Below are 24,956 nucleotides of genomic sequence, written 5' to 3'. Positions count from 1 at the left end.
GCCATCTGTTGCACTGCCTCAGTCCAGACCTTGGCTGAATTGTTGGGGATTGCTGCGGAGGGGGAGTTGACTGTACAAACAGAAACAGTCTCTGGGGAGTGTGAATGCAGGCCAAGGCTACAGGCCCCAGTAGGGGGTGGGAGGAGGGCTAGAGGGTAGGTACCATGCAAGCTGGCTGCTGGCAACCCTGTGAGAGGAAGACAGGGCTTGCACTTGTTAATCACAGAAGCAGGCAGGAAATGGGAAACTAAGGGGTAGGACTAGAGACTCTGAGTCCCAGCCACTATCTTCAGTAGAGACCCTTTGTGGACTAACGTAAGACAGGCATGGTTTCCTTGTTAGGTAACAAGCAGCTGAAGAGCTTGGTGGCTTGTACCAGCTGATAGATCCTCACCAGCAAGCAGCACTTGGGATTAGTGATGGTTGTGAGATGGCATTTCCTTGGGGAGAGACTCAAGGTACCATTCTCTCCCTGCCCCTACAACCAGTGTGTGAGTCAGGGGCCATTACCCCATGGAAGACCCCAGGAGTGGCCTCAGGATCACCATGCTACCAAGTTCATCAGGCTTCTTGCAGGTGACTTCCTTTGTGCCTAGCCTCCAGCACATCCTGGTCCAGGCACAAGCACTGGACATGCCGGAGATGCTCAGGTGGGTTCCTAGGGTACCCCGGAAATGGAACTGGGGTTTGCTGACAATGGAATGAGAGCAGCAGTGTCATACTTACACAAGACGTGGCCTAGATACCAGCCAGAGATAGGAAGGATGAGTGGGTTGTAGGACATCTGTCTGCAGCAAGGGAGGGTATTCCACAATGCCTTATTCAAGATCCCAAGTCAAATTAGCTTTGACAGTATTTGTTAACTTCTTTGTTCATTGGCCATTCCAAGCATGTTCATTAGTCTCAGGCTACAATGGCTGCAGTCCCTGACTTTGTTTCTACACAGCTCAACGTCCAAGGACTCCCAGTTGGTTCTACACTCTTGGTCAAGCTGAATGACTATTGGGAATCTCTGACATGGACTAATGGAATTCCCTGCCTGATAAAAGACTCTTCTGAGTGTTAAAAATGGATGTGTTCCTCTCTGGTACGATGTCTAGCAGTGAGAACATGCCCCCATCAATAGTAGCTGTAATTGTCACTGTTGTTACTAACGAATCATCTTTGTGGTCCCTGCATAAAATTCCTCGAGAGACAAAGACTCAGTTATTTATATAGAAACTGGAAGGCCGCTTCTTTCAGAAAACCTTAGGCTTACAGAATGCACTCATACAACCTTCCTGAACTTTGCTCATCTAATCTACTACATGGAGCTGATCAGAGGACTAAGTGGAATAGCACAACCCAGTCTTCTAGATTTAATATTAGAAGTGAAAGAAAGCCTGAGAGACAATCCTTGTAACCACATTAGTGTTCAGCTGAAGAACTTTGATGACTCCATTCAGGTGCTCAGTAATGCTGGATAAGGAGTCCAGGGTCCAGATGCTACAGAAAGTTTGTGTCTGGGGTCTGCCCCTGTCTCTCTGTCTCAACTCCTCTCTCTACCATTTCCGTATCTCCACTCCGGATGTACTCAGCTGTTGGAATCCTCATTCTCTGCACTTTTTGTTCCCTTTGAGCACATGAAGGTTCTCTCTGCTTACAGTGTTCCCAGCAGCTCACTCCTATTCACATGTGTACATAGCTGCAGTGCCTCCCAGACCAGGGTAACTCCTGGGTCACTGTGGCACATCACTTCCTCCAGGAAAGTGCCACTGAGCCCCTGGGCTACCTTAATTAAGGACCTGCTCTTTGGACTTCCCACTCAAATAGTGTCAGGAGACAGCTGTCTATCCTCAGGCACTAGGCTGGAAAGTTCTCAAAGATAGGCAGGGGACCCAGCCTGGTTTCCCTCCATGACTCCTTTGCAGTAATAATGAGACTCCTGAGAATGGTCTGAGCAGGATCTAGATGGCAGGACACATCAGAAGGAGCTGGCATTCCTCTCTCTAACTTGCTTAAGGGCCTGCGACAAATTCTGTAGCGTAAGCCACCCCTCCCAGCCTTGCAGACCATTGGATTCTGTGGACTTGGCATGCAAGAACATCCCAAGTGCATTTCCTACCCTGCAGGCGCCTCCCTCCCCGCATTCTCCTGAGCATGTGAGATCCAAGGCAAATGTAGTCTGATTGTGTCAACAACTCAAGTCACAGGGATTGTGCTTCTCTGGAGTAGCCCAAGAAATAACTAGAAACTTCACCCATGCTCCCCTCCTTCAGCGGACAAGAAATCCTGTCCTGCTAGTGACTATCAGACTACGCTAGTGAAGGACTGGGGCTACATATGGATCCTGGGTTTGGTGTGTGGAGTCTTTTAGCTGCTGCAGGACAAATTTTCTTTGCTCCAGATGAACCTGTTTTTGTTAAAGGAAACAAAACCAGATAAACTCTTATTTCTTTGCCAACCCAGTGCCCACATTTGTGGTGACTCGTCTCCCTTGAGGCCTTGGTAATGCATGCAGCTATTTATTAGCCGGTCGTGTTAATTTCTGCCTCTGTTTCTGGTGTCTGGATCTCCGTGACACTTTCCTGGCTGTTGCACTGCCATGACCTCCTCGGTGAGGCTGTAGCAAAAGCGCAAGTCAAGAGTGCCCCCCTTGGGCTGGTTCTTATCCTCTTCTAGGAAACTCATGGGCCTCTGTCTCCCACGAACTCATTTTCTGTAGCAGTAAATGAGAATGCTAATACACAGCTCACAGAGCTGTCGTGAGAACCAATGCAATGCCATGTGCACAGTTCATCTTATGTAAATGGCCTCTGGCTGAACAAATCCTGAGCAAGACAGAGGGGTAGGGCAAAGAGAATTTGGGTTCTGGAGCCAGACCTACATTGGCAACTTACTACCTGTAGATCTTGAGTAAGTCCCTTTGCCTCTCTGTGCTGCAACTTACCCATCTGAAAAGGGGGATTTTTACACTGTACTCTCCACAAGGGCAGTGCGAAGAGATGAGCTGGGTCCCTCCCCAACCACCCCAAAATAGTGTTTGGAAGTCTTCATCTCTAGTACCTGAGAATGTGATTGTGTTTGGAAATCAGGTTGTTGTAGCAACATTTAGCCAAGATAATGTCATACTGACATAGAGTGGGAAACTAATGTGGTACAACTGGCATCCATAGGAGACACAGACACACAGAGAAAATGCCATGTGATGACAAAGGCAGAGAGTGAAGCAGCACAGCTCCCCAGGGCTTCCACCGGCAGCCAGCAACCCATCAGACATAAAAAAAAAAAAAAAAGAAAGCAAGGATTTCTCTATCAAAGGCAGTGTGATCAACATCTTGGTTTTTGAACTCACAGAACAGAGATAATACATTTATGTCATTTATGAAATGTCAGTTAATGCTTGTTGAGTGGGAGAATAAGTGTTGTAAAGGCTATATTGGAAAGCACGAGTCAAGTACTTAGTCCACTTCCTGGCACACACAAGTCACTTGGTCAGTGTCTGTTTCTTTCCTATCTCATACGGTGTAGCTGAGGATAAAAAGAAGGTCTTTTTTGTTTTAATTTATTTTTTTATTCATTAATTACATTGTATTATGTGACACAGTTTCATAGGTACTTGGATTCTCTCCACCCCTCCCCAAACCCTCCCACCATGGTGGATTCCTCCACCTTGTTGCATAACCACAGTTCAAGTTCAGTTGAGATTCCCCCATTGCAAGCATATACCAAACATAGAGTCCAGCATCTTATTGTCCAGTCAAGTTCAACGGCTTCTTAGGTATACCCTCTCTGGTCTGAAGGCAGAGCCAGCAGAGTATCATCCCGATCAATTAAAAGCTCCAACATACCATCAGCAAAAATTTACATCATTATGGAATTAATTGACATAGTAATGAGTAACCAATATGTTAAAAATAAATGCGAGTGCTTAACCACCTTCTGTGACCACCTCATTGACATTTCACTTTTAGTTTATACACAAGATATAACATACATAACATAACATGTTATACATAACATCAGATCATCTTAAATTAAGGCAAACATGTGGTATTTAACCTTTTGGGATTGGCTCTTTTCCCTTAGCATTATGGTTTCCAGTTTGGCCCATTTGGCCACAAAGAACTGCATTTTGTTTTTTTTAATAGCTGAGTAGTATTCCATGGAGTAGATGAACCATAGCTTTCTTATCCAATCCTCTGCTGATGGGCATTTTGGCTGCTTCCATGTTTTCGCAATTACTGATTGTGCTGCCATGAACATAGGAGTGCATGTTGGTTTCTCATAAAACAAGTGTTCTGGATATATTCCTAGGAGTGCTATTGCTGGATCATACGGTATGTTGATTTTGAGTTGTTTGAATGTTCTCTATACTGATTTCCATAGAGGCTGTACCAGCCTGCAGCCCCACCAGCAGTGGAGTAGGGTTCCCTTTTCCCCGCAACCTCGCTAACAAGTGTTGTTGGTGCTTTTATTCATGTGGGCCAGTAAGAAGGTCTTTTAAAGATTTTTTTTTTTTTTTACAAAGTCAGATATACAGAGAGGAGGATCTTCCGTCTGATGATTCACTCCCCAAGTGAGCACAACGGCCAGTGCTGCGCTGGTCCAAAGCCGGGAACCAGGAACCTCTTCTAGGTCTCCCAAATGGGTGCAGGGTCCCAAAGCTTTGGGCTGTCCTCTGCCGGGATTAGAACCGGCGCCCATATGGGATCCCGGTGTTTTTAAGACGAGGACTTTAGCCACTAGGCCACACCGCCAGGCCCAGAAGGTCTTATTTTCTTCTGATTTAGGCTTAGAGCATCTTCAGTGAAAACCCTGTTGGGAGGCTCTCAGCTTGGGCAGGACCCTCACACTGCCTGCAAGTGCCTCCCTCAGGCAGCTCTTTCTCCCCCATGCCACCTGCCTTCTTGCCCCCGCCACATTCCTTGATTCTGTTAAATTTCCTGGAGTAAGAGTAGAGGCATTTCTGGAACTCTTGGCCCTTATTGTGTTTGTGTTTTTCTCCCCCCAAAAGTTTCAAGATGCTTTATAGAGATCTAATGGGAGCAAGAGAGCTTGGCACAGCAACCAAGCTCGGGGAAAGCTGTTTTGAATCAGCCTTGACCAGGGAAAATTTGTTGGAGGGAAATGCCTCTTACTATGTGCTGACATTCACACCACATGACTTTCTGCTACTTTTTAAGGCTCTTTATTGGAATGTAACAGATATTCCAAAGACCCTATAAATGATCCATATGCAGCTCTGGATGAACGTGGGGTGGGTCATTGGTTATGCTAATCCTTGACTCACTCTCAGACTCTTGGAACAGCAGCAAGAGTCCCTGGAAAGAATGCCAGCTATGGGCTTAGGCGCCTGGCAGGGCATGGAGCTCAGCTCCACACTTTACCAGTGAGAGTGAGAGTCTTGACTTTGAACATCTTTGCCCCCTTGCGATGCTAATGAAAGATCACAGAAGTGCCTAAAGTACAACAAACTTACGATGAACACTCCTATGTTTATTGGTGTTGTGAAGTCAGGTTATTTAGTGGGAGGAGTATATATAGGTTTAGCTCTCAACACCAACTGAGTGACCTTGAGCATGCTCTCTTCAGAGCCTCCAGTTCTGCCTCTGGCACCTGGAGATATGCTGACTGCTTGCAGGCAGCGTGAGGGTTGATGACTTGTGAAAAGGGCCTTCCAAGGTGATGGACACATAGTAGATGCCCAGTTACTAGTATCCTTCCTGTGTCCCAGCCACTGGCTCCTTTCCCTGTTCCTTGCCTTCCCACCATGTCAAACACTTCCATCTTGTCTCCTATATCTGAGTAGAAGTAGGTATGACACTCAGATTCTTTCCCTTGGTCTTGGGGGCCTAGGATGCTGCAACTGAGGGAATTGGCAGCAGGGGTCAGGGGCAAGAAATACAGGAGGGTGGCTCATTATGTTCATGGAAAATAGGATGAAAAGATCATATCCATCCATATCCCCAGGAAGTAATAAATGACTTTAAACAGTTGTTTGGAAGCACTTTCTTCATCAACTCTAGGGCGAAAGTGCAAAGCCACAGCGTCTCCTGCTGAAGAAAGCACTCTGTGACCGCAGATCCTTGCAGGCGTGCCATAAATTTCCATGGTTAACAGGCTCGCATTTGCCAGGAAATGTTGATGGTCAGAAACGATCCAGCTTGCTTCTTGTCTTCACATTCCCCCTGCCCCATGTCTCTCTCCATCCAGCCCAGCTCAGACCTCCAATGCCTGGCTGGAGCATCCTAACCCTGTTGGCTGCAGTTCCTGGGAGAAGCGAAAGCATCATACAAGAGGCCTGCACTTGCAGCTCCCACTCACAGCCCTGCTCCCTACCACTCTTCTATTCTGCTCTCTCTCTTTGGAATGCCATGTTTCTAGCACCTTCCCCATGAGCGACCTGGGTGTCCTGCCAGGGTAAGGACTAATCTTTACTGTGTGTGTCTAGGACCTGCTCAGGGCTTCACACCTTGGTGTACAGCTAGACTTGGGAATAAAGTGGAGAAAACAGACTGCTTCTGCTGTTGAACACCTACTGTTTGCCAAGTGCACAGTGGATCAGATGTTCAGGCACTCACTGAGTAGTCTTCTGGGAGGCAGTAGTCTTTTGGGAGGCAGGCCAAATCTTGAGGCTCCTGGAGCTATACAAGGTGAAGCCGCATGTCCAGAATCACCATGATCTGTTGCAGTCTAGATCTTACCTGTGGCCTCCCTTAGTCTCCTTTAGCTTCTTTCCCATTGTACATCCTTGCACATGTCAAGTTGCCTCAGTTTCTCTATCTGTACACTGAGGATGAAGCCCACTTGTACTGATAGACTCTCATTCAGCTGTTGCCAGGATTAGACACTGTAGATGTGAAAATCTTGTGTGAACACCAATACCTTCCACATGTGCATGGGATTTTTCTTAGACACTTAGCAAAATAAAGGAGATCTGATGCTCAGGTGGAGTAGGTCCCCATGGCAGGTGAAATCCAGGCATGGGCAATGGGCACAGGGAGAAGGATGAGATCAGAGCATGCCTACAGGGAATGGACTAATAACAACACACAGTGGCAGTGTTTGTACACCTGGAACTTGGCTCTCAGCAGAACCTCCAGGCTTACGTCCTGGCACTTTCCTCTTGTCCTGCTGCTTCCTCTTTCCCCTTTTGCTTGTCAGTATCTCTGCTGTCCTTATACAAACTTGGTCCTGTTGCAGAGCCTTTACACTTGGCAGATCCTCTGCCTGGGAAGCTCTTCCCTCGTTCTTTGCCTATTTGAGGCCTTCCCTGGCCTCCTTGCTGTGCTGAACCTTTCTTCATAGCCTTTATCATCCCTTGATCTGGTGTTTTAAGTATGGATAGCTGCTTGCTGGTCTATTGGTTTTCTCCTCTTCCAGAATGTGAGCTTCCCAGGGAGGGGCCTCTGTCCTCCTCACCTACCCTGATGCTTGGAAGAGTGCCTAGTGGAACAGGCATGAAAGAAAGATCAATGCCTGCAACTATGTAATAAAAAGATGAATGAATCCATTTTTAAATCAGACCATCTCTGTTTAGAAACTTCTTCTTTCAAATGGCCAACAGGAACTTTGATGCTCATTATCATGGGCTGTCAGAGAAATGTAAAGGAAACCACACCCACAAGGTTGCAGCGAATAGCTGGTGTTGGCAAGCAGGTGGGGAAACTGAAAACCTCACACCCACTGTTTGGGATGGGTATCTAAAATGGCGCAGCTGCTTTGGGGAGCAGCCTGGTTCCTGAAGAGGTTACATCTAGATTTACCATAGATCCCCCAGCCACCCCACAAAATTAAAATCTACTCATACACACACACACACTCTGCACAGATATTTGTGGCAGTGTCATGGATAATCAAGCAGAACTGTTCAAGTTTGGTTGATGGAGAGGCGGAATGGAGCCTATCCATACAATGCAGTATAATTTGGCAATGACATGCAAGGAAGTCCTGGACCGCGCTTCAACATGAATGAACCTTGACAATGTTGAGTGACAGAAGCTACTCACAAGGGCACACATTGGATGATTGCATATGCATGAGATTTTTTTTCCAAAATTCATAGAGACAGAGAAGCTTAGTGACTGCCCTCCCTGGAGCATGGGAGTGACTACTAAGGAACTTGGGGTGATGGTTGTATTCTGTGAATATACTGAAACTTACCGGGTAGTGCGCGTTCTTGGCGTTACTAAGTTATTTTGGAAGTCAGGGAATCAGTCCCATCTGCTGGTTAGCTGCCCCAGATGTCCACAGCGACTGAGGCTAAGGTCAGGCCAAAGTCAAAGAGCCCAGGACTCCAGGTACATCTTGTACATCAGTGGCAACAATCACCTGCCTCTCCCACAGGGTGTGCAGTAGCAGGAAGCTGGAATAAAGAGCAGAGATTGAAGTTGAACCTGGGCATCCCAGTGTGTGATGCAGGCACTTCATGTGGTGTCCACCCAGAATAGCATCCTTTAAATAAGTGACTTGTATTTATGTGTATTATATCTCAATAAAACCTACCTAACAATTTTTAAAAAAAAAAAAAAGCAACAACACTCTCATTGAAACTACCCATGTTAGACAAGCACCCAGCCTTTCGTGAAGACAGAGAGATCTGAATACCTCTTGTCTCCATGGCTCCGAGAAAGGTGCACCAGGCCTCTGGTACAGGGCTAACTGATGAACAAGTTGATTACTTCCCAGGCAAGCAGGTGAAAGCAGAGCCCCATTCCCTACGAGATTTCCCAAAAGAAACATGTGTTTCTCAAGTCCCTGAGAAACCTGTGAGGAGACCCGGGGAATCAAATGTCCTGAGCCTGAGAAATGGACCGTATTCTGCTTTCCAGAGAGCATTTTCCCAGCCTAAATCACAGAGGGCCTAGAACCGGCTTCCCAGAACAAGCACTGCTGAGGAAAGCTGACTTCTAGGGGTCGTAGGGGAGTAGAACCCAGAGGACTTAATAGGCTGGACAGCAAGCTAGCATGAGCCCCTGGGGGGGTTGTGATTCTGCCCCTGATCCACCTGTCCCTCAGGGTCCAGGGACATAAGCGACTATTGTGGCTGACTTTCCCACTGTGTGTGTTCTCTTTAAAGTAACTTTTACCATTTGTTACAAATATTATTATATTTGTCACTTTGGGGGAAAAAAAAGAAACCTAGAAAACTATAAAGAAAAAAATGGATTCTTAATTTTACTATCCAGTGGTAACTACTGCAAACGTCTTTGCACCAGCTACAAACACATGTGCATGCATGAAACACAGGAATCCATACATGCACACAAGTGCATGCATATAGGGCTCAACATAAGTGAGGTTGCTTTTTGCAAAGATTTTTATCATGAGCTTTTTGTGTCCTGTTTCCCAAGTCACTATTTTTAAAAAGATGGCTTGTAATGTCTGATATTATCATCTTCTTGATGTGCCCTCATTTACATAATGAGACACTTACTTGTTAACATTAAGGAGGTTTTTCTTTTTTAGCTTTTTTTTTTTTTAAAAAAAGGTTGCCTTTTGCTGTTACAAACTATGTTGTGATGACTATCATTGTGAGTAGATCTTGGGAAAAGCCGTGGTGGGAGGTAGGTTGCCAGAGGTGGAATTACTGAGCTTCTGATGCGAAACTGAATCTGTACTTTATTGCCCTCTAATAGGGTGGCCATGTAATTAGTCATCCAGTTCAAGGCATTTTTTACAGTAAAGGGGGCACTACGGTTAATTAGCACAGGATGCGCAGGTAAATTGGGGCTATTGCTGGGCCAGCTCACAGCCTTGAACAGTCCCTGGCCGCTGTTGGGACAGCATATTCTTGAAGGATCAAGATGAACAGAGAGCACTGGAATGAAAAGCAGAGTATAAAAGCCCCAGCCTTTGCCTAGAACTGAGTATGATTTTACTTATTCAGCAAGGCAGCTGGATGCCCTGGCATGGCATATGAGAAGAGGAGGAATGCGTTTGAGGGAGAGGGACTGAAGTGTTTCTAGAAAGGAGACGGAGATAAAAGGAGGAACCCATCAAGGTCATGTCCACTGAGATGCAGAGCCGGGGTAGGTCTCAGGATTTGGTTTGATTTGTGTGCTTCCGGATGTCATTTATTGAGTGATGGCTGTGCACGGGGCTAAGCATTTTGTACACAGACTTCTAAATTACAGGGCTGTGGGTTAAAAGGTTATTAGGAAGCACTTCCAATAATCCAGGGAATTGTCTGGGAAGGAAATGCGTTCCCTGCTGCTCACATCCAGAGTTTGTGCTTTACAGATGGGACTCACACCCTCCCAGTGTGTAAACCCACTGTGAATTTCCCTACCACAGCATGGATGGGGTTTTCACATAGATCGATATACGATTCTGTGCAGGCATTCAGATGGATTTCTTAGACTGCTGAGCAAAGTGCTAAAAAGTACCTTTTGTTAATGGCCTTTCTTTCCCTGACAGAGTAATCAGCTTGTTTGTCAGCTAGCTCTTCACACTTTCAGCCCTCTGGCGTGTTTCAAAGACCACTCAGAACCAGAGCTTGGGAAGTGTCTCCTTGGAGAACTGGCTGACTCTAACTGCGGGCTAGACTTCAGACTACTGAGGAAAGCTACCATCTGTGCACACAATGATGATGTGAGCAGCTGACATGCTCCCCGCACATCTCAAGATGCTCCATCCCACATCTTATGTTTTCTCTGGTGTTGACACTGTCAGGTCACAAGTTCTAGGAGCAGTGTCACTGAGGGCTTGCAGAGCTGCTATTGCTTCTTCCTGAAACCTCTCGGCTCTCTCTATGCCAAAGCTACACTGGAGGGATGGCAGTAGTGAAGGAGCTAACAGTGCTTGAATCTTGGCCAAAAGCTCCTTGCAAACATACCATCTTCTCAGCCGGTTTTTGTAGCGAGTACTACTACTCTGTTCTCCAATGATGAAAACTGGGGTTAGAAGTTCCAAGGGGCTTACCCAAAGTGACACCAAAGTGGAAGTGGGCTTTGGCTCCCAGTTCACCCAGTAGGATCTTCCTGGTCTTTGCACTTTACCTGTATTTTCTGGTCTTTGCACCTTATTGTACTTCCCTGATGGACAGTACTCATCCTTTACCTACACCTAGTGGAGGACTCTAGCCAGGACTAATAAATGCTGATTCTTGCTACTCAGTCAAATCAAGATTGCACTTAACAAGTTTCCTGCAGGGTCCCCAATTACTTCATTTCTTGACCTTGAAAATGGGAATATGTTTTCCTGCACATGGGGTTATTGTGAGGAAAATATCTTGTAAATCCTCCATCCTTCAAGAGGAGCTCTGCAAATACCTAGCCCCATCCAGCCAGCTATGCAGGTGCATGCATTCTCTTCATGGGTGTCCTCCATCCTCCATCCTCCCCTGCTGGGAGCCTAGCCCTCCTTTAAGACACTCAGATGCCTGCCCCTGCACTGTTCCCATAATAGCTGCAAGTTAGCAGAGTCATTCTAGTCATCCATCTCATTTACCACGGCACCATAGAAGTGTGTACCATTACCAGGTTCCCCCGTAACCAGGATTCATGGGAAAGCACCCCTAGTCCCTTTGCCCCATGGAATGAGAAATCCTGAATTGCTAATCAGTCACTCCACACCCAGACAAAGGGAAGCTCAGATCCTATGGATTTTTAGGATCCAGAGTTAAGTCAGTGTAAAAGGAGATCTGGGAGACAGAAGAAGCATTCCATTTGAAGAGCAGATCTTCCTATAGCACAGCCCTAATATTGTCACCTTCCTGCCTTAAAACCTCTCATGACTCTTCTTTAACATCTGGTTTCCTTTTCTAGTCTCTAGGCCTAAGCCCACAGTTCATTTTTTCACTGCCAACTCATTTCTCAATACTCTCTCCACACAGACCTGTGCCACAGTTGAGGTATTCCCCTTTCATTCCTGCTCTCCTCCCAACCTGTCCGCATGTAACAGTTATTTTCTAGGGCTTTCTGTGTGCAACATACAAGGCTACACTGAGAGACAAGAGCATTTTGAAAATGACATGGGAAATGACATTAAGAGAGAATGTATACTCTCCACGAGCTTTTCGAAGATCTCTCTGTGGTAACAGATAAGCCAGGCAGGTCAGTGGGTGGACACAGATAAGCAAACCCTGCAGGATCAGAAACATTATGACAGAGAGCTGTAGGAATTCCCAGAAGAGTTATTCAACCAAACCCGGGTGGAGGCATCAGGGAAGCCTTCCTGGAGAAGGCAGCCACAGAGCTGAGCCTTAAAGATGAGAAGGGGTTTGTAAGACATATCAGCTTGTAGCAATGAGGAGCGGGAGAAAAGGCAATTCTTCAGGGGGTGGGAACAGCATGTGCAAAACTCAGAGGCTAAACTTGGCAAGCTGTACCAGGGGCAGGGTGTCATTCACATAGATTGCCTGCACACAGCGCCCTGGCAACATGCCACTTGGCAAATCTGTGGGAAGAGGATGCAGTGGGTCTGTGGGAATGAGAGCAGGCTGGCATGTCTTCACAGGGCTCAGCAGATTGGCTGAGAAGTTAAGAGAGATGTGAGAGGTAAGAGGGTGGGGTGGCGGAAGGTATAGGACAGCTCCTGTGAGGCTGTCTCTCATGGTAACCCCTCACCTTCAAGCCTGACCAGGTGTGAAGGAAACATTCATGAACACAGTGGTGCTCATCATCCTGTCACAGTCACACACTGCTGTCAGAGGATGAAGTCAGTGTCCCCTCACTTTCTGTCTATACATACATGCATAATAATGTTGAGAGATTTTTTGTTTGCTGGCTGCCACACTGTTATCAACGTGACACTTGTTTTAATCCCTTTAATCCTCAGAGTATCCCCTACAACACAAACAGGAACTATGGCTGGACAGATGCATGTATACACACATACATGCAAGAACCTCCATTGTAAAGATGTGAGATTGAGGTGGAGATTGAGGTGAGGGGATGGAGTACTATGCCCAAGATCCCTGAGCTTGCAAGCAGTGGAATTGGATATCAGTTGCATGGCATTTGGCTCCAGAGTCCACGCTCTCACTCTGACCCTACTACCCTGGCCCTATATGCTGAATTGCGGCAGTGTAATGCATTTTAGTGCTTGTATTTCAGGCATGTCTGCTGTGTGTTTAGTATAAATCATAGATTAAAATAAAGGAATTTGTGGAAAGTTTTCTAAGATTTCCTGGCATCCTAGGAAATAGTTGTGTGTACCCTATCTTAGACACTACTTTAAAACTGCCTGTGAATAACAGGAAGGAGCTAGCCTGTTTCCTATAGACATTTTATCACCTGCTACAGGCCCAGCACCTTGTTCAGGGCTTCACATGTTGGGACTATGTAGAACAGCCTCAGCAGAGGGAGTGAGACTGGGTGGAAAGCAAAGAGGGCAGGCATGAGGCCCAGGCCATTGTGATGCTGCTCTCAGGCTCTCTGATGCTAGTGATGGACCAGTACATTTGGTTCCAGAATGGTTGATTCCTTGTCGCCTGAAGGATCCACTAAGGAAGAAGCCATAAGGAGGCCCTGGGCTGACAGATCATGTTTCATAAATTTTGTGTGCAATACCACCCACTCAGCAGGGCATGGCACTGGTTATTTCCAGCTCATCACAAGTTCCAATTGGAGATTATACAATGACTTTGATTAATGAAAGATGAGGGAATGAATGTATATTTGCTTACTAAGTGCAACTTGGTAGACAAGAATTTTCCAAACCTATGACCACAGGGGGAGGAAAGTAAAAAAATGGGATTCTTGGTGGAGTGATTTCCTTCAGTTTAATAAACATTTTCTGAATACTGACCATGGGCTCCTAGGTGTTCATGCTTACTGCGAGCTCATATATGTTACCTCTTTATTAAGATTTATATATTTGTCTGGAAAGCAAAATAATGAGGGCGAATATCTATCTGCTATACCATGCCCCCAATGCCCAGAATAGCTAAGTCTGGGTCAGGCTGAAGCCAGGAGCCAGGAACTCCATCAGAGTCTTCCATGTGGGTAGCAAGGACCTACACACGTTGATAATTACCCACTACCACCAAGTACATCAGCTGGAAACTGGTTAGGAAGCAAAGTAACTGGGACTTAAACCAGCACTCCAGTATGGAGTGCAGGTGTCCCAAGCAGTTAAACCTGATGCATCACAACACCTGATGCCTCACATAGAACATCTCTATTCTCACAGCAATTACTTTAAAGGTGGAAGGAGGGACAGATGTTGTGGTACAGCATGTTAAGCCACCCTTGGACACCCACATTCCATTTCAGAGTGCTGGTTCCCTTGCTAGCCACTCTGCTTCCCATCCTGTTTCCTGATAACATACCTGGGAAAACAGCACATGATGGCTCAAGTACTTGGGTCCCCGCCACCCATGGGGGAGATCCAGATGGAGTCTTTGGCTTCTGACTTCAGCCTAGCCAAACGTCAGCTGCTACCAGCATTTGGGGAGTGATGCAACAGATGGAATCTCTCTCTCTCTCTGTAATAAATAAATCTTTTAAAGAGGTTGTGGCAGGAGTGGGGAAAAGTGGTGGAGCAGGGCCCGACACGATAGCGTAGTGGCTAAGGTCTTCGCCTTGAACGTGCCAGCATCCCATATGGGCACAGGTTCTAATCCCAGCTGCTCCACTTCCCACCCAGCTCCCTGCTTGTGGTCTGGGAAAGCTGTCGAGGATGGCCCAAAGCCTTGAGACCCTGCACCCGCATGGGAGACCTGGAAAGTAGTTTCTGGCTCCTGGCTTTGGTTTGGCACAGCACCGACCATTGTGGCCACTTGAGGAGTGAATCATCGGATGGAAGATCTTCTCTGTCTCTCCTTCTCTCTGTAAATCTGCCTTTCCAATAAAAATAAATAAATCTTTAAAAAAAAAAAGAGTGGTGGGGCAGACAGTTTACAGATGAGGAACTGGAAATAATATCCCCCAAGATCATGCAGTTAGTAGGCAGCTAGGCTATGATGCACACCCTAATTCTGTTGACGTCTGGAGCTCATTCTCGGCGCACACTGTACCGAGAATGTCCAGTGTGCCTTTATGTGGGAGACAGAGATAACTGCAAATAAGAAGGTATTCAGAAAGTTCATTGAAGATGTACATTATGGGGGGAAACTGTGCAGGTTTTTTTGCACCAAAATGAGTTTCTCCTTTCATTCAGTTTTCCATGAACTCTTTGAAGTACCACCCTACAGTAGAGCAAATGTTATAGGAGACCTGCAGACAAAGGCACATTGCAGAGAGGAATGCTCAATACTGAGCTGGTAAGTGGTGTCAGAGAATGCTCTCCCAGTGAATTGGGAATATTGGCTTGGACAGTCAAAAGATGGACCACAGTCTGAATTTTTCAATTAAAAAATGCAGAATATATTGGGAGAAGTCACTCAGAAATTGTTTGGTCACAGATCCTTGATGCTTCCATTTTGCTTACTGAATTTCTAAAATGAACCAGCCAGATGGCGTATGCTGCAGCTCCATGCAATGTTGCCATGCCTGGTTAAGATCGGGGTTTGATACACACAGACATGGAGCTTGCAAACTCCTGTGAGGTGTAGTGGTGGCGAACTGAGTGATCTCTGGGATGTGGACATTGTTTTCCTCCCCATCCACAGCGGTCTGAATCACTGCCTTGCTGGTGCTCTGCCAGATCTTACCATGGGATACATTTTGCTTCTTCTAGTTGAGTCTCTTCAAAAAAAAAAAAAAAAAAAACTAAAAAAAAAAAAAAAAGCTGGATGGTACGATTCCAAACTAGGAATCAAAGCAGGAGGAAGCGAGCAGCCTTGCTGTGCACTGGAGACACACTGTCTTGTACTGTACACTTTTATATGTCTGTGCTTATGTTGCCCTCTTGTAGACGATGTGCTGCACATGTTGGAAAGTCATCACAGAGAAGACTGCAAAGTGTGAGAGCTCAGAGCTCCAGTCCCAGACCATCGCCAGCTCCTTCTGAAGAGCCAGGCTTTGCAGACAGGACTAAGACAGCTGCCACTTTAGCACTCTGATAGGGTAGACACTTGGAGTCAGACCTGCTGACTTTCTGTATCTTGGGGCTCCCAGAATGTTAGCATCCAACAAGGATAGATTGTTCTTACCTTTAACTATCAGAGCCTACAATGTTAACTCCCTAGAATATATCTTGTTCAGTGAATAGGGTTCTGGGTTCTGGAGTTCAAGATGGGACCAAGACTTCCAAGGGTCTCATTTCCAGGGAGGTTGCAGACAGTGTGAGATGGGTTCTCAGAAAAGTAAAAGCATGAGCATGTTGAAACTCCAGAATGCCAAAGGTGGCAGAGAGTCCTGGGTGGTTCTGTCTCCCTGTGGTGGGCCCAGAGCCAAGTCCAAGCAGGTGAGATGAAAACCTCACTAACAGGAACATCATTTCAGTTCAGCGACCTCACAGTTTGCAGGGGCTCAGGACTCACTAGAGGAGCTCAGAGGAGGGCAGATGTTGAATGGTGAGCATAGCCCAGCCAGGGCTAGAGGACAGTCAGGAAGGCTTGCTAGTTGCTCTCTGCCAGCAGAGCCCACTTCTGCAACCAGGCCGGCCCTTCCGAAGGAGTTCAAACCAACTTTTTCTGTGGAGGTTTCAGCCAGGCGCATGGACCCACGTGTGCAGTAGATCGCCCAGTGTTGGGGGCCTCCCCATACCCCACCCCTGATGATACGTGTTTTATTTTTACCCCTTCCCCTCTCTGTGTCCCTGAAAATCAATTTTCATTTTTTTTTTCTGTCTGTGTTTGTCTTTGTGGTTCGCAGGTGCTCCCTTGCATTGTTCGTCTGCTTCATCAACCCCTATTGAGCAGTCCCCCTCCCCGCCCCCCCTCCCCTCCGGCCAATGAGAGCCAGAGGCGGTTGCTAGGCAACGGTGTGGCCCAGCCAACCCCGGACTCAGACTCTGAGGAAGAGTTTGTCCCTAATTCATTCTTAGTTAAAAGTGGCTCCGCCAGCCTGGGGGTCGCAGCGAACGGTAAGTCCCTCTCTCTTTTTCTGACTTTTGGCATTTGCTGTGTATTTCCTGTCGGGCCGCTGGGAAGGGAAGAGGGGTTCCGGCCGAGGCAGGCTCCTGGAGCGATCTGGGGACTGCACTACCACCCCTGCCGCGCGCCCCCCAGGGTATGTGGGGGGGGTCAGGGGAGGCTGCTTCTCTCTGCAGCCCCCAGGAGTGACAAGGGTGCAGGCAGGTGCAAGCACCAAGGGAGGTGCTCTGATAGACCTGAGAGGGAGCAACAAGTGGAGACCAAGAAAGGCAAAAGTAGAGACAAAGTTCAGTACAGGAAAGAATAAAATCAGACCTGAATGCCTCCCCCCCGCCCCCCGGTGGCCACTCTCTGTGCCCGACACTGTCACTTGTGGCTTGCCTGGCACTTCCTCACAGCCCTGTCTGGCCAGCGTTGCAGTCCCCTGTTAGCAGGTACAGAGCCTGCTTGAGATCCCGTACATGGCCTGGAGACGCAAGTCCCAGACAGAAAGGGCTGACGCTGCCGCAACACAGACAGCCCTAGGTTTCAACCTGGATCTGCCAGAACAAGCTTTCTGCTGCTGGGTTCTGCCCCAGCTTTCTAAGCACCGCATAGGGGGTGGGGAGGCAGATGATGGTGGAAGAGCTCCGGGAAGGCAGCCCATGCTGTTAGACCCACACGAGGGGCTTGCCCTCTGTGTGGGACAGAGGCCAGTCCGATTCTCTGCAAGGATGGTTAGGAAGGCGCTTGGGGTGGTGTCTGGTGTGGACTGGGTAACCTGGGATCCCTGAGACAGCCCCTTGATTCCTGATTGGGAGGGAGGAAGTGAGACTGCTTCCCTGCAAATTACACTGTGCATTCATGTGACGTACGTTTAATTGAAAGTGCCTGTGCTGTGTGAAATTCTAGGCTGGGGTCTGGGGAGAGGGAAGGTTGCAAGGAGGCAGGAGTGAGAATCTGTGGGCTGGAGGCACATGGAAGCTGGAATGCCATGGACTTGGGACAAGCCTCACTGTTCCTCTGGGTGTAAGGTGGGCAGCCCGCATGGTGCCTGCAACAGGCAAGTTTTGCAAAATGTTAGTCATTGCCAGGTTCCCTCTACCTCTCAGGTGAGTGTTCAGAGAGTTTGTGTGAAAGCTGCTAGCACATGGTTTGATGACTGGGCATGGTGGGAGCAGATCATGGGACATTACTAAGGGAGTGCTGGCTGGACCTGAAGGAGGACGTCAGGGAGCTGACCTAGGGCATTCACCAACCAGGACATCCTGGTCAGAGATGGGGGAGGGAGCAGAGGAGTCAGCTCAGGTCCTTTACACCTGGGAGCCTTGGAGGGCCCTGTGAGTTCTTCTTGGTACTGAGTGCCCCCCCTTGCACCCTAACTCAAGGGACCTCTCCTCCACAGCCAGGACCCCTTGCTGACTTTGTGTTTCTCCACCAGCAGGACTTTAGGTCGGCCATCTCCAGAACTCCAGTCTTTCCCTCCAGCTTCCTGCAGGGAGGGGTAGAGAGGGGATGATTCGGTGGGGGGTGCAGCAGCTCAAGCCTTGTAGGGGAAGAGAATACATACATACACAGGCAGCACATATATATGATAATATTCTTTGTTCATTTGTTCTTTTCTGAGCAAATAAGCCTTTTGGGCAAAAGAAAAGGCAGGAGATTAAAGTCCTAATCTCTCCCCTTGCTAATTAACTGAACAAGAGCAATCGCTTTGTTGCAAGTTCTGGGGCGAGCCAATGAGGCTATTGCATTACTGATGTGCAGTGGCCACAGGGGCACTTTGACCGCCCCCCCCCCCCGCCCCCAGCCTCCCTTCCCTGCCTGCCTGTCTGCTCACTCCTGATCCTGTGTGCTACACATACACACACACACACACACACACACACACACACACACACTCCTACTCTGGAGGGTCAGGGGGTGGTGGCTGAGACACTCTAGAGGCTTCCCTGGGGCTTTGTTGAGAGTGTCACTGTAAGGGTTGGTGACAAATGGGCCCCAGGCCTGAAGCAGAGAGAGAGTGCATCCTTGCTCCTCTGCTGTTGAGTTTGTTAGAAAGCCTGGTGATTCTCATCCCGTAGCTGGATCCTGCCTGCCTTCCTCCTGTCCCCAGAAATCCCAAAACAAGGGGTCTTCTGTGACCCACAGGCTCTGCTGGAACTGGCGCAGACCTAATAGCAGCTGGTGAAGATGAGTGAGCCCTACTAGCTCCGGGTTCCAATAATGATTTGTAGTTTCCTTTGATGCTTGTTTTCAAAAAAAAAAAAAAAAAAAAACACTTGGGAAAATATTTTTCCTGTGATGGTGTTCATTGTTTTTGCTGTTTATAAAAGTGGCAATGCTTGTTTGCATTCATATACTATGAAAGGGTAAAATGTGAGGTTATTTTGTCCTCACTCTTCTATCTCTAAGATAACCACTTTTTACATTTGGTGCGTGGTCCTCCACTATTAATTTAGTTTTCATTGAGTGAGTGAGTGAGTAATGCAAACTGCTTGAGGGTCATGGTGTGGAAGAGACTTCAAAGGTGGACACACATGAAAGTAGGTCCTAGAGGTGCATCCTGGGCAAGGTCCCTAACCAGTCTGATCATCTGTGACCCCATCTGTGAAATGGGAAAACTTCCCAAGGTTCTTAGGGAGCTGCTAGGTGAGAAATCTGTGGCCAGCCTTGGGTCTAGCCCAGGAGATACCTGAATCCCACACCCAGATGCATAGGTTTAATTCCTACCTCAGGCTCTGTCCTCCAGCTTCCTGCTAATGCCTACCCTGCCTGGGAGGCAGAGGGTGATGGGTCAACCCAAATGGCTTCCACCCATCTCTTGGCATTTGTGGAGTGAACTAGGAGAACTTTCTTTAAATGATTAATTTCGAGAACACCAAAGCTGACAAACATCTCTATCTCCACACCTCCATCCCCCCTCCAGCAGTTTAGGAATTAGAGACCACTACCACTAGATCAAATGCTTTAGGACCATTTCCCCTGCCCCTTAACTGGGAACCTCTTTTGAAAGACAAAGGACATTGCTCAGTCTCTCCCAGGTGAGGGGAGGTGGTTTCCTGGGGTTTCCAAAGCCTGAACCAGCTTCCCCAGGCATTGGGACTAAGCTCTCTACACTCCCTGCAGCTCCCCAGGAGACCCCGAGCTCACAGCTGTGTCAATTCCAGCCACCTTTGCCCTGGAGGTGGTGGTGCTGCTGCTGCTGCCATCTCAAATCCTCCAGGCCTCAGAACCACCCCAGGAAAATCCCCATGTAAAGGGCAGAGTGTGCTTGTGTGGGGCGACTCAACCCTGCAGGGAAAAAAAAAAAAACAGGGCATGGAGCTAATCCTCCACACCAAGGGTTAGCATCCCCAAATCACTGATGCACACAAAGGAGAAGTTGACTAAAACATCGAGGGTCAGAGCTGAAGAGCTAGGGAAGTGGTTAGGATGAAGTATGCCCTTGACCCCACCCCCTAGAAACTCTGCGGAAGAAATGGTGACTGTTTCATGGTTCGCTGTCTTCGGAAGAGACTTTCCAGACTGGTGGGGGCAGGGGGTAATATTCCAGAAGCTCTAGGGACAAAGAGCTGCCACGAGGCTGTGGGTTTCTCTAAGCCTAGGTGTCATGGGGGTGTGCACAGGAGTTTCCCCTTCATTGCACCTAAACCTTTGCACTGTCTCATTTGAGCGGTTTCACTGGCTCCGTTTCACTGTCTAGGAAACTGAGGCCATCTGGATTGCAGTGGCTTGCCCAGCTCTTCTCTTTGTCGTTGTTGTGGAGTTTTTATTTTCACTTTATTTGAAAGGCAGAACGCCAGAGTTCCCATCCCATTCCTCTAGGGCCCATGCTAGCCAGGGCTGGCTCAGACCAAAGCCAGGAGCCCACACTTCCACCCAGGTTTCCCAGGTGGGAGACAAGGGTCTTTGACCCTTACCTGTTGCCTCCTGGGATGAACCGGAGTATGAAGTGCAGCCAGGACACAAACCCAGGCACTCTGATGTGGGATGAAGGATCCCAGGTGGAACCTTTATCTCTGCCCCACCCAAGGATCCCAACACTCTTAAAAAGGTATACAGTACCAAAGTGGCATGGTAAGATTGTAATGCAGCCACCTGTGGCACTCACATCCCATATGGGTGAAGGTTCAAGCCCCAGTTCCTCCATTTTTGAGTTAGCTCCCTGCTGAGGTGCCTGAGAAAGCAGCAGAAGATGGCCCAAATCCTTGAGTCTCTTCACTGATGTGGAAGACCAAGATGAAGCTCGTGGCTTTGACTTGGTCCAGCCCTGGCCATTATGGTCATTTGTGGAATAACCCACAGATGGAAGATTCCTGTCTCCCTCTCTGTAACTCTGCCTTTCAAATAGTTAAGCTTTTTTTTTTTTTAATTAAAAGGGTGGGGAAGACAGGTAAAAGCCCAAGCTTAACCTTAGAATCCCTGTATTCCTTCTTTTTCTTTTTTTGTTTTGCTTCCAATTATGGCTTGTGTCACTTCTGTCCTTTACCTAGGAGGTTGGAAAGGATGGGAGGAAGTCTAAAGGAGCAGGGGGATCAGCAGGATTCCTGTCCCCCACCCCAGTCCTTCGTGGAGCGCCCCTTTCAGGAAAGGCGCTGCATCTCATGGGCTCCCTGGCTCTGCTTCTCTGTCCTGTGACACGGCCCAGAGAGGTTCCCAGCTTCCTCTGCAGCACAGAGTGGAATAGCCAGCCCTACAACATGCACTCTCTCTCTTGTGCTTTTGTGAGGCCTGTAAGGACTCTCAAGGCTGAAGTGGAGCAGAAAACTCAGACATTAAGTTGTGTTGTAGCTTCCTGAGAGGCAAGCCCTGGCCATCCTCACCCCCTCCCCATCCTCCAGCCCCACCCCTGGGCCCTGCTTGCCTGGCCTTAGAGAAGTATTGCGTGGGTCAGCATCCTGGGGCTTGGCTGTTTCCTTGGCTTTCTCAGGTCTGGAGCAGCTGGGATTATTTTGCTTTGACTAGCAACCCAATGGAGGAGTGTTTGTTTGTCTTTCTAAATGGGAAACTTTGCTGTGTATGCAAGCTCCTGCTGCAGGGGCTCACTTACAACCAAGAATTCAGCTTCAGTTAGGACCTGTCCCCAAGTCTCCCTTCCCCACCCCCCAGGCCTGCTGGGGAAATTTATGAGATGTTGGGTCTCCCTCTGTGGAATCGCTGTGGCTCCTCACCAGTTGCAGTTCCAGGGAGTTGCCTGGTGCTGGGGTTCTGTGGGGGGGATGAGAGTGGAGTCTGCTCCCCCTCAACTCTCATGCACCAAAAAGCCAAAGTGGTGAATACATTCTCACTATGAAGCCATATGAAGAAGGACGTTCCTAGCTCCTGAGAATAAAACCAATGGATTTCTTCCTCCTTCCTTCAGGGTGGCATGTTTTAAATGTCTGTGGGTATTCAAAGGAGAGGGACCCTGTCCAATAGGTCACACTGGTGGGAGTCATAATTCCTTAAATGACTCCCTTGGGACCAGGTGCAATTCAAAATTTGGAAACATTCAGATATAAGAAATCAAATTCATATTTTATATTCTACCACTCTGGCAATAATCAGACACACCATTCTTTGTTCAGCAAAACATGGCAATGCTTATGCTAGTGGGACTCAGAAAAAGACCCCAAGCCTCATGGCATCCAAGGCTAGATTTTGCCACCACATGAGTTTGGAGCAAATATTTAACCTCAGAGTTTTGGAGCTTTAGCCAAGCTCCTACTACAAGGGCTCACTTACAACCAAGAATTCAGCTTCAGTTAGGACCTGTCCCCATGTCCCCAAGCTTCCTTCCTACCCTCCCCAGGCCTTCTAGTGCCTAAGAGATGATGATCCTAAATATGCCTTTCTACTGATTTGGAAAGAGAGTTGTAACATCTCTACTTAAATAATTTGTTTACATTTCATTTCGAAGGCAGAGAGGGGGAGGGAGGGAGGGAGGGATGGAGGGAGGGAGGGAGGGAGGGAGAAAGAAAGAGAGAGAGAGAGAGAGAGAGATCTCCATCTTCTGCTTCACTCCCCAAGTAACTGTAAGCTGAAGCCAAGAGCCGGAACACCTACCCACATGCAGGGCAGGGGCTAATTGCTTGAGCCATCACCTGCTTCCTCCCAGGGCCTGCATAAGGATAAAGGCTAGAATCAGAAGCAGAACCAGGAATTGAACCCACGTTCTCCAATATGGCATATGGGTATCCCAAGCAGCCGCTTACTGTGTTCATTTTAATTATTTCTTTAGTTGAAAGATGTGGAAAAGGAACAGATCTTTTCTGTCCACTGGTTCATTCCCCCTAAAATTCCTGCAGCAGCTGTGGCTGAACAAAGCCAAATTCAGGTACCAGGAGCCAGGAACTCCATCCAGACCTCCCATATAGGTGGCAAGAACCCAAGTACTAGGGCCAGCATCTGCTGCCTCCCAGGTGCATTAACAGGAAGTGAAGTTGGAAGCAGAGTTATCCCTCCATCCCAAGGACTCCAGTATAGGATACAGGCATCCCAAGGGGCAGCTTACCAGTCTAAACCACAAAACCCTCCCCTGATATTTATAAAAATGAGGGTGCCAGGGCTCAGAAAGGCTTGAAAATTTGCACATGTGGGTCAAGAGGTAGCTAGATAACTTGAAAACGAAAAGACATGCTTCAGGAGCAAGTGCAGCCTGGCAAGTGCTACAGAGATACTTGTCTGCAACTCTTGCTTCGGAAGGCCCCTCTCCCGTACCCAGCTGTTGTATGCAGGTGTACTCAGAGGACAGCACCTGCTTGCTGGCTAACTCTGAGACCTTGGAACTCAGGAGGAGAAAGGCCAAGTGGTCAGTTCTCCTGAATCTAGAACTTAATACCTCTGAGAGCCTAAGGGTGCTTTCCTGACAGATCCTTTACTGTAGAACCCCCTTTCTGTGGCGCCTAGCTGCCTTCCCTGCAGACATCACCATCACTGGTTATGCACAGCCCTGGTTTCCACCTTCCACCCCAGGTTCCAGGGGACAGGCCTTGTCCACGCTGTCTCCAGTGCTACGCACAAGGTCTGGCAGCAAAATGGAGAAGAAAATTGCATTCTTCACTTCCCCCTGTGCACCAGCACCCCTCCCTACCCACACACATCAGTCCTCACCCTCCCCAAACCCTGAAGGGTGCATGGAAGCACAGGCAGGCTCCAGCTGTGGAGATTCACAGAGGTGAAGCCGTTTGCCCAAGGTGCAGATTCAAGATTCAGAGCATGGCCCCAGACTCTGCACTCCACCAGGTGCATCCTCCACACACCTAGCCCAGCCCACATCTGTGACCCCACACAGGTCACGCAGCCTTTCTGCAGTTCACACAGCCCTTCTCATTGTTACCACACAGACTCTAGCAACTCTTTCTGACTTCATAGGCAGCAGGGCTTCTCCCTGACCTGCCAGAATCAATGGCTACATTTTGAATTCATGTAACCCACTGTCGGTCAAGAATGGGGTCCTCTAATTAGTCACCCCCATGACCCAGTGGTAGACTCAAGGCAATGCCTCTTCTACTAAGTTCCCCAAGTACCACTGCATTCATTCAAAGATGCACAAATCACATTGGAGTGTACGGCTGGATTGAGACTAGAAACCCCAGGGCCACTCTCTGAGGAAGATGTGCAGGATTTTTTTCCATCCGGAAGCTGAGCCTGGTTTGTGTTGCCACTGAAAGGCTGGTGGCCTGCTCTGTGGAGCCCTGGGGACGCCAGACCATGTCTGAAAGCGTCTCCTGACACTTCGGGGCCCGAGCATTGCAGGCGGCTGGAAGGAGGCCAAGGGGTGTTAGGGAGATTAGCGTCACTAATATTTGTGTAGCCCTCGCCTTCCCAGAGCTTGTTTCCATCCGTCACCTCACTGGCTGCCCAGGACAGTCCTGGGGATGGGGGTGGGAGTAGGGGAAGGCATTAGCCAGCAGTGCAGTGCTGTGCATACCATGGGCATGGGAGTAAACATGCTCCGATCAGGAAGCAGCTGAGCACAGAACTGCCCCTGCTCTCCCAGCTTGGAGCCCGTGTGGCTTTGTTCAAACATGGTCAATCAGCCTATGAAGACCCCTGCCGGGCATGTCAGCTCTGCTTGGGGTTATAG

The 24,956-nt window shown here is 48.2% G+C and overlaps 1 protein-coding gene across 1 annotated transcript in view; it reads left to right on the top strand.

Moving 5' to 3' along the window:
• The window catches only part of TENM4 (teneurin transmembrane protein 4), a 686,631-nt gene that overhangs the window by 401,956 nt on the left and 259,719 nt on the right, over positions 1-24,956 (top strand). The window contains 2 exon segments of the mRNA XM_004589844.2: positions 16,686-16,744; positions 16,746-16,896. Coding sequence (XP_004589901.2) covers positions 16,686-16,744; positions 16,746-16,896 — 210 coding nt within the window.

Source organism: Ochotona princeps, chromosome 4 (genome assembly GCF_030435755.1).
Source record: "Ochotona princeps isolate mOchPri1 chromosome 4, mOchPri1.hap1, whole genome shotgun sequence".
Lineage (NCBI taxonomy): Eukaryota > Metazoa > Chordata > Mammalia > Lagomorpha > Ochotonidae > Ochotona > Ochotona princeps.
The sequence above is the reverse complement of the archived record's forward strand: the minus strand, read 5'-3'. Positions and strand labels throughout refer to the sequence as shown.